This window comes from Podarcis pityusensis (genome assembly GCF_964106645.2).
Source record: "Podarcis pityusensis genome assembly, chromosome: 17".
NCBI classification, from domain to species: domain Eukaryota; kingdom Metazoa; phylum Chordata; class Lepidosauria; order Squamata; family Lacertidae; genus Podarcis; species Podarcis pityusensis.
In genome coordinates this window covers 30,206,294-30,216,392 of record NC_138042.1, presented here as the reverse complement: position 1 = coordinate 30,216,392, position 10,099 = coordinate 30,206,294, and the positions used below count along the sequence as shown (strand labels likewise).

At 43.5% G+C, this 10,099-nt stretch overlaps 1 protein-coding gene across 6 annotated transcripts in view; it reads right to left on the bottom strand.

The window, feature by feature from the left end:
* Positions 1 to 214: 214 nt before the first annotated feature.
* The window catches only part of PSD3 (pleckstrin and Sec7 domain containing 3), a 158,915-nt gene continuing 149,030 nt past the window's right edge, over positions 215 to 10,099 (bottom strand). For all 6 annotated transcript variants that reach the window (XM_080986705.1, XM_080986706.1, XM_080986709.1 and 3 more), the window contains one exon: positions 215 to 7,273. In XM_080986705.1, the coding sequence (XP_080842831.1) occupies positions 7,058 to 7,273 (216 nt within the window). In that variant the 3' untranslated portion in view covers positions 215 to 7,057. The remainder of the gene's footprint in view (positions 7,274 to 10,099) is intronic.

The following is a 10,099-nucleotide window of genomic DNA, read 5'->3' as shown; positions in this document are numbered from 1 at the left end:
GGTTTAAATGCCATCTCTGCTATGAACACAGAAGTCAGAGAAGGCTTGAACTAAAGGGAACATTTCTGGAATTACTATCCAGTAATCCTTATGTAAATTGAACAAAATAGCTAATGCATCTGGCCGATTCCTTCCTAAAGCCACATCTGAAAAAGAGGCAACTGCTTGCTGTAGTTTACATCCATTCACAGCTGATTTTTTTTTTTTGGGGGGGGGGGGGTAGAGATAGGAAATGATGACTAAAACAAAGCACCCAGAAACAATAAGCTCATTATACAATAGGAGACCTATTGCATTCTGCCACAACAGCTACCTGTCATACAACACACAGTCACTTAAAAGGCATGGCACACGTTACTAGTACAAGGTGAAACTTAAGTTCTAAATTTGCCAGTCGATTCAAGTTCTCAAGGCAAAATTCACATGCAGTATGACATCCTAAGTGCTACGATATGCCTCTATAAAGAATTGTTGTTTTTTTATTTTGAGGAGACACTAGCCAGCTGTCCAAAATATTTTGCAGGCCTTTTCATCAAGAATACAAGACCCATTATTTAGCAAAGGTTCATGTTTTGCCTCATGATCTTGCCTGTTTTCCTTGGCAATAGCCCAGACACGGTACTGACCCACTACGCTCCTCCCATCCGCATCTTTTCATTCTGCCCCAATTCAAAATGAAATCCAGAAATTTGGGATAGAATCATTCTTAGCACTTGAACATTTCCAGAGTGTTCAAAGCACTGAACATAAATTATCAAAGCAAGCCTTGAAACAACCCTATCTGGCAGCCCAGTGCTATCTTCTGCCTATTGCAGATGGGGAGCTGAGGCTTAGAGATGGAAGCTTGCTTAAAAATATTCACATAAAGGCCCCGATCTCTTCCGAAACTTGCAGCCATGTCTGGCAACCTAGTAAACTCTAGCACAGTGCCTGATGAAAAGACAGTTTTGTTCTGCCGTGTACCAGTTAAAGCAGTCTTGACAGTCTGAAAGAGGAATTTAAATCAATCACCGATTTTCAGACAAGTCTGTCTGCTGAGAAACGTAAGCGCATTACCTCTTTGCAGACAATGGTACCTAGGGCACACTGCAAATCGGAAAATTAAGTTGATTTAACCCACCATTTGGAGTGATCCTGGGAACGGATCACAAATTTGGCACAGGGAAGGTGCCAAGTTGTAGAAGCTGCAAGATATGACTGCAAGATGTTAAAAGCAAGCACATATGCCATACAAACTGTCTGCCAGAAGCTTCCTGAGCTCAGGAATGTCATATTCACAATTAAAGGAGAATATAAATGACTCCTTGAACAATGGCTAGGCTGTAAAACGTCTTTTTTAAATGAACGAAGAGCTTTCTTTCTTTCTTTCTTTCTTTCTTTCTTTCTTTCTTTCTTTCTTTCTCAAAGATAATTTTTACTTAGCATCTAATTGCAATAAAACAGGAACAGATGCAAGATCTCAGCTTAGCAGAACTTAGTTTACTTATAGACTCCTCAGAGGAAAATTGAAATACTGACTTAGAGAGCTCTGCGCATGTGCACATGATGGGGAGCAATCAGCATTTGGAATACTTTCCAACCATTTCAGTTTGTGTGAGAGCAACCTGATTAGGCAAAAACCCATCGGCTGAAGATGCATTTGGGCCAGCTTTGCAAGTTAGACCACAGAAACTACTAACACCCAAAGTTCTATAAGCCTATCTGCCCACACATACCCACACTAGTCATTTGTGTAAATGAATTTTCTAAAGCTATCCTGAATGGTTTCCCTGGAGACAATCCTTACTTGCGGTAGGTGAGCAGACAAAGCAACACTTTGCAAATCTGTTTTGGCCATCTCATCATAACCTCATCATCAGTTCTGGCTGGTGCCCATCGAAGGTGGTGGGGTGGAATGCAGGGAGCCCAAACAGTAGACAGAACCAGTGCCAATGAGAGGCAGAGCCAACTAATTCTACTTTTATTCCAATTCTCCTCCCCGCTGAGTTCTGCAAGGGCAACACTGAGACAAAGGGCGAAGAAGCTGACAGCCAGTGCCTCTCCCTGGACTGGTTTTAAGTAAGAAGGTAGGCCAGTGGGAACTGGCTGAGGAGAAACCAACATGGGTGGAGCAGCGCCCCATTGAGCCTAGTCGGCCACCCTCCATTAAAGGTCAATTCTTGTATAGAAGGTTAAGCGCTGCTTGCAATCCTATTTCCATTTGAAAACCCAGATTGCTACTACACTGTGGACCATGTGGATTTTCAATTTTAAAAGCAAGCAAGCAACCAACCAACCAACCAACCGAGTATTTATAAATATACTGTACAACCAACAGAGTATTTATAAATATACTGTACAAGCCAAGTTAACATACACATGGATGTAGAAACTACTCTGCCGTGTTGTGTTGTGGAATGTGGAGCTGTTGCACAAAGAACAGATCCAGGGGTGAAAGTTAAGGCCAAGAGGGGTGAGAAGAAGAAAGAGAAGTGATTAAAAGAATAACAAGGCATAATTTCAAGGAATAACCGGCCCCAGTTAAGGTCAAGCACATGGCTTTTAATTCCAGGTAGGGATGTACTTTTGTATCAACGTTCACCTTTGTCTGAGTATGTATGTCCCTATCACCACTATGGAAATGCTAGATCAGAACAACTATAGCTTGCTTCTCAAGTGCATATAAAATAAGTATCTGAATGTATATAAAAGCCACAACCCACAGTTCAGTCGCATTCTAGCGTGACCAAGAAACAGAGCCCCAAACGGCTGGAGTCCCCGTGTCACCAGGGGAGGGGAAAAAGCTTAGCTTCCTCAAGTGCATTTTTCAGTTTTCTCCCGTGAAGCAAATATACAGGAAAAATAAATGTAGTGCTTTGAGAAAAAGCAGAGAGCTACTCTTGGGAACAATGCTGCACTGAAAGCAAAACCTTCTCAGGCCTAACAGAGATGCTATCTGAGAGGCGCAGGGTGGGAATGGTGGGTGAGGTGGGGGTTGTCCTTGCAATTTACAAGCACTCCCTCAACACATACGCTCTGTCATCATGACGGACATTTTGCTAGTAATAAATAATTAGAATTCCCCTACGGTTCTTAAAATAAATAAAAAAGAACAGATATAAAACGCAACATTTCAATTTATTTGCTCCGCCAACGTTCACAATGAGGCTTCGGCATTCATTATGGTACACATTGCGAACGAGAGCACGTGTGAAGCACACTCCAGCTTTCAATTGTGCAACTTAAAACTGCCATCTTGGGGGCTATTTTGGTGCCCTGTAGTACTGCAAAATGATCAGCAGAAGGTTTCACTGCGGTTACCCAGCCTTTTAAAGCTACCACACAGGAACACGGTGTACAACGGGCTCAGTTTGCATCCTTAGCTTCTCAACAACAGGAAGTGGGGGGGAAAGAGGATGGCATGTCAGCAGTAGCTATGTTTTATCCACGGGCAAAAGAGCAAGGTGAATGTTTCACTGGGGAACCTTCCTTTGAGGATACAGATCTCCCCAGGTACCCTTCCTTCCTTCCTTCCTTCCTTTCCCTGAACTACCAGTACTCAGCTCTTTTACTGTTTTCCGCTCTCCTCTCCCTGCCAATTTTCTAAAGCAAAGATGGCCACAGATTCATTCATTCAGGAAAGAAAATAATACTCAAAGTGTGTGTGTGTGTGTGTGTGTGTGTGTGTGTGTGTAGAGAGGGAGAGAGAGAGGTAGAGAGAGCGAGCGAGAGGGAGATCTTCTATAATTTAATGTTCTTTCATTCTCTTTGGAAGCCATGCTCAAACTCAAACCATCCTTAGACTCATAGAACCATCAGTGAAGGGATCAGGTTTGCACAAAAGGCAGTTCCAGCCCAAGGACCACTGTCAGGCAAACAAAACAAGTACTCCTGTCCCCCAGAATACAAAGCTACCCACTGCTCTAAAAGACACTGCCAACTTGCACCTAGGAAGTGGTACCAAGTACTAAGGGTTGCATTCAACTAAGCTTCACTCTAAACAGACCTGCTGCAATTAATGGCCCAAAATTAGTTGTGTCTATTAATTTCACTGGGTCTATTCTGAGTAGGCATTACAGTGAGTACAACCCTAAGCCTCCAACAATGTCTGCATCACCCACCTCTCAGATGAGACCCCCCAAGACAGTGCTATCTGGCCAAGAGAAAAGCTCTCTGCCCCACAGTGCAGATTGTCAAGGGGTGGGTGTATATAGGGGGAAATGCAAAAGAAGATAGTGCTTGTGTGCCTTTAAACAGTTGCCGAAGAGGTAGACTCAGAAGGATCAGCTTTTCTCAGCCTGAAACTCCTACAAAGCTGTTAGAAATATACAAGAGCCCAGCTCTCCTTTGCATCTGGGCACCCTAAAGCATACTGTAGCCAACACAAATATGGGCATTATACTGGATCAGCTCCTCTGTGCACTCTCTCTCTCTCTCTCTCTCTCTCTCTCTCTCTCACACACACACACAGAGTCATCTCTCCTTCAAAAGAGTCATAACTGGGTCACCCAGTTGTTGCATGACTGAAATATGTATCCTCCCTTCCCAAATCTTAGCTGATGCGAAGCTCATTAACCTCCAAGGGAAGGGTATAAAGAGTCACTACCTCTCCTTTGATCATCAGACTACAGTGGTTTAACTGTGCAAAGGCATATTGACCACCCCGTGACTCTGCATCTTCAGTGGAAGCAACATGAATACCACCCACCACCTGATAATTCCTACTCCAAGCTTTAGGATGAACACCATGTCAGAACCTACGTCACAGCCATTCCAAGAAAAACTGCTATTCTAGAGTTTGCAAACACCACTCAGTAACACTCCGCAAACAGCCATAGAGGCCAACAGCCAAGCAACACAGAAGGCTCCTGAATAATTCAATTTGTTCCATCTATGGAAAACGCCAGAGAGAATCACAATGCAATATCATGGCTTTGCACATGTTGGTAACTGCAATCTCTCTTTTTCCCTCACCTCTACCTGCTTCCCCAGCTTTCAAAACAGTGGGCGTTTCCTCCCCCCCCCCATCTTTTTAAAGTCATCTTCACTTTTTGCCTGCACTCCACCAGAGACGATACACACAGCAGTGAAGCCAAGGTCACCTCTTCCTTCTCAGACAATGCTAATCGGTTCTGTCACTTTATTGCTGTCTCTCTCTTCTCATTATAACTGGACAGCTTGCTGACTTTTCTGAACCACTGGTGAAAAATGAGCTACATCAGAAGAACTTGCGAGCCACCGCCTCACAAATGCCACACTTCTGGGCTCATTCATTCTCACAGTAACTATCAGCCGGTCTACATTAATGGCCAGTTTCGCCCTTCACAATGTAACAGGACTGACAATTCTCAGCTACAGGTTGCGTCTCCCTAGGAAGGTGCAGGTGGCAATGGATTCCTGTCCCACTTCTTGGATTAATCTCAACTAGTTGCCCCTCTGACCGCCAATGCCAGGAACATGTGCCTTTCGCCACAGAGACTGAGGGATAGAGCAACACTTCTAGTTGCACCTAGCCTGTGTCCTGGCAAATGGCGGCTTTTGATTTAGTGCAGCATGTCACTATAGTCCTTCTTCCTCATCTCTGAGGCAGATGGCTTCAGGGGAAAGTGGAAGCTCATCCTTTACCCTGTCTGTGACAGACAGAAACACATACACACACACTACCCCCAGATCAACAGCAGGGATGGGGAACCCATGGACACTTTGCTGAATTCCCATCAGGCTCAGTCAGCATAGCCAATGGCCAGAGATTATGCCAGTTGCAGTCCAACGACAGCTGAACAGCCGCAGGTTCCTCATCCATCACATATGGGAGCAATGTGTGTCCTTAACTTTGAGCTGCCTGTTCTGGGAGCCAACGGGAAAATCTATCATTTTTATTCTTAGCCCATGTTCTCTTTGCGATGAAAGGAAACAGAATGTGGAGGGCATTATGTATGGTGGGTGATATTTTAGCTGGAGGGATCTGCTGGCTGGCACAGGGTGGCTGGAATGGAGCCAGTTTTTCATTTGTAGGAAGAAAGAATCTAGCTGTCATTCCAAACACCGTATCTCTAGGTCTCTGTGACTTTTAGTTACAGAAGGGAACTGAGTAACATGCTGTCCCTTCAGACATTCCAGCATTCAGAGAGAAATTCTCAGCTGCAGTCTTTTAGACTATAAAGTGCCTGAACATACTTCTGGAGGAGGATCATAATGCCAATGGAAAATAAATACACATTACAGCTGTCTGTACAGCAATTGTATGACTAGGATACTGCTGAAAACTGTACAGGTAGCACAACTTGCTGATAAAACAGAGAGGTCCATGGATAAGACCTTCAATTCAATGAAATGGAAAAATAACCCAGTTTTGGTTGGAGCCATTTCAGATCACCAAAAGCCTTCCTTGGTGTCTAAATCTAGTATGCTAGCTTTGTTAACTCCATTTTTTCCCCTTTGCATCCAGCCTTCGCTTTTCAGCCCCTTACAGCGTGTGGGGCTCAGAGATCACAACTGGGTTTTTTTCACAGTCTAGCAATTGACATGGCTCCCACCACATGTTAGTTACAGAGCTCTGCAGCACTTGGAAACTTGATTTCTCCAAGGATGTGCAGTTTCACCTAGTCTCTTTTAATAGTGAGACTACTATTGTGCCACCTTGGGAAATGCAAGAATCCGTTCACAAAGCTAAACGACTCAGTAAGCTTCGGTTTGTCCAGTTACTTGCCCTACTGCAGGAAAGCAGCAGAAGACTTGAGATATGAAAATTACAAGCCAACAAAGTAAGATAAAAAGATGAGAGAGATGAATACATCATCAAATCTCTCCCTTGCTGTACCTTATTTTCCTTCTCTCTCTCTCTCTCTTTTTAAAAGGACTGGATCAATTGCTTTATGATAAATGAACTAGGCAAATGCAAGTCAGAAGCCAAAACATCTCCAACAACCTGTACAGAAACAACAAAAATTTACAACTGAAAATGTCACTAACACCCCATTCAGGCAGATGTGTTAATTTTTGTTTGTTTTGTTTTTGCAAAGGACAGGTTATCAAAGAGCGAGTGATAATGTTGTTCCTCCAGCCTGCCTCAGTTGCCCTAAGTAACCTTCTGCTTGATGCTCGGTGTTTCGGGTCTATAGTCTTTCCTCTCGGAGATGTTACGCTTCACCTTGGCACTAAGAGGGGACTCCTGATTTAATGAGGGGCTTGAGTGGCATTTCTTCAGTCCCGGGCCATCATTCTCATTGGTGCTCAGCAACTCCTTGCCGGCTCCCTCTGTGAGAAGAGACACGTAGGTTTCGTACCGAGTTTTCTGAAAAAGAAAAAAGGTGAGAAAAAGAAAGACTCAATCTACAGCGTAACTTCAGTGATATATGAAGGAAGTCAAGCAAAGGTGATTTCTTCCCAGGCGAGAGGACCTACTCACCTGCACAGCAAGTGCACAGCATAACTATAGCAAATTGCCTTATGGGTAGCAAGAAAACTGAGATGCCACAGAAATTTCCCCTGTAGTGAAATTGGGGGGGGGCGGGATGGTGGTTCCTTCTCAGGCAAAACATTTGAGGAAATTTGAGGAAAATCTAAAGAGTCTCACCAAGATTATCAACATTTTGGGAGAGGGGAGGTGGAGATGTCCCACACATCCCTAAGTTACCACTGGATTTTGCCTAAAGCAGTGGTTCCCATACTGCAGACAGGCCTCACTTGGGGTGTGTGGAACATCTGGAAGAGGTGGATCGGTAACAGGTTCTAGGGAACAGATTTACAGCTGTGATCACTCCAACACTTTCTCCATCATTCCAACCTAATTTGGGTAGATCAACAGCTACATGTGGTTTAAGGGAGGAAGGTCTTCTTCTATGGTAGGAATTCAACATCATACTCTTCTGCTTCCTCTGTCAGCACAAATATTTCAGCTTGCCTTACTAAATGATCCCCCTCTCTCCTCCCCTCACATGTTGTTTTGTGGATTTTCCTGACACAAACCAATTTTGAGGGGCATGGGGGTATATGGGGGGAGGAGAGCAGGAGCACAAGTGGAATAAATGTCTGCCCCCTCTATGATGGAATGTCTATCTGGTGGTGGATGGGAAAAACATACAGAAGTTAGAATATGTCTTCTTGGGCAATATACCAGAAAATTTTTTAAGAAAACAAACAGGGAGCTCGTAAGACGTGTAAAACGTCTGGGTGTGCATGTAACTATTGTTCCAGTTACTAGTCTTCACAATCAGTCCATAATATTAATATGGAAAATATACCAGCTCAGTCACAAGCACTGTAATTTTAGGTACAGCAAGACTCTTTGATGAAGTAGATAAGGCCCTTCTCTATGAATCAGACAGGCCTCCCCTTCATTTTGGATCTGCATATTTACAGTGAACATTGACACAATTAGATCCCCAGGAGCCAATGAGAACCTGTACGTTTATACGTGTTCAATTGTTGAACATTTCTGTCCTACAGAATAATTGGACTAATACTTCCAAGGGCTTTAGGGCATTAGATTATGGTAATTACTATCAACCTGGAAAGTTTCCCCGATGATGAACTAGCCAACAAGTCTCAAAAAGTGGGGAAATGAAATGAGCAAATTTGGCCAGTCAACATGGCCAATGGTCCAGGGTGATAGAAGATCTAGTCCAACAACTTATGGAGACCCAAGGCTGGAGAAAGATGTAATTCAGCATACTTTGTTTTTAAGGTGCAACAGGACTTGGATACTTTTTACTGCTATAGGCTAGGAAGTCTGAAAACACAGGAGCCATTTATTGTTTTCTGCCCATTTCTGAGCAGTAAATATCTTTATCTGTATGTCAAAAGAGAGGCTTTCACACAGGTGGGTGGGTGGATGCTTGACTGCTAAAGATTTCAACAAAACCTTAAGCACATAGCTGGTTCTTGCCTTTCTGTTCAGATTTTTAGGCATTCGGTATCATGTCAAAATGGCATTCCTAGAGAAGCCAAGGACAGACCTTTGGCTCTTCTCTGTGCATTGCATATCAATGAGCTATGGCCTCGCTCTGAATTAATTTTTAAGGTACAGACCCTTGCTGCCCCTCAGCTGGGAGGACTGTGGCATTTCAAGCACATTCTGTTCCAGGTACAAATCTACTAAGCACACCAGGCCCAAAATACTGAGCTGCAGGAGACCCTATGTATTTCTGCAAGGAGTAAACTGCTGAATTTATTCACTGTCTAGAACAGCACGCAGCCCTCTGTTGTAGGGCAGTTCTATCTGCAGCCTCATACAATGGCTCTGTGATTAACTCAAATAACTAGTGATTAGCTGGGATTCAGAAAAAGGCTTTTAAGAGTTGCAAAATGCACACTCTGGCCTTCCAGAATAATTTTATTTAACAATGCCGTCTTCTGACCCGTCTCCAATGAATCAGTGCAAATGTTGATGAAGTTCCACCAGTTGCCCACACGGTTTTCAAAGGGGAGAAAAACCGATTGTCAAGTTATTTGCATGCCACAATGATGGGGGAAATGCACACACTCTTAATTCAAAAAACAAAATTCAGGTAATCATTATTATTCAAATGCAAGAGGACTTCAAGGCCTTTATGAAAGGGGAGGCGAGAGAGAGAGAGAAAAAGATGGCTATGAATGGCCTTTCCAAAGAGCTTTTGAAGAGATAGATTCATGCAGAAAAAGATCGCAAGAAAAATCCACTTTAAAATTAAATGAAGAAAGACAGCCATACACTTGGTATCTATACTTCCACCAGCAGCGAGGAGACAAATAAATTAAATAGCTAAAGCATGTCACTCACAAATAAGGGAACTTGTGAGATGAATGCTGATAGTGCTCTGGGCTGATTCATTTTTCATCAGATAATGCATACGCCAGAGAGCTGTAATAAGAGGAAACGGGGCTACAGATGCTGGGTCATCATACAGTAATTCTAAAGTCCTGGTGTTTTTCTGCCTGTGCTGCTGTCAGTCAAAAAGTTGTGGCATCTTTCTCGCCTCCCCCGACCCCCCACCCCAATCTACAGGGCTCTTGGGAAACTTATAAAGGTCTTTCAATTAGAAAAGCACTGAAGGCAGAGAAGCTTTCCTGAAAGACAGCTCGCTCATCTGTTTATCTTCTTACGCAACCAACAGCGGCAGTCAATGCTTGACAGCGCACC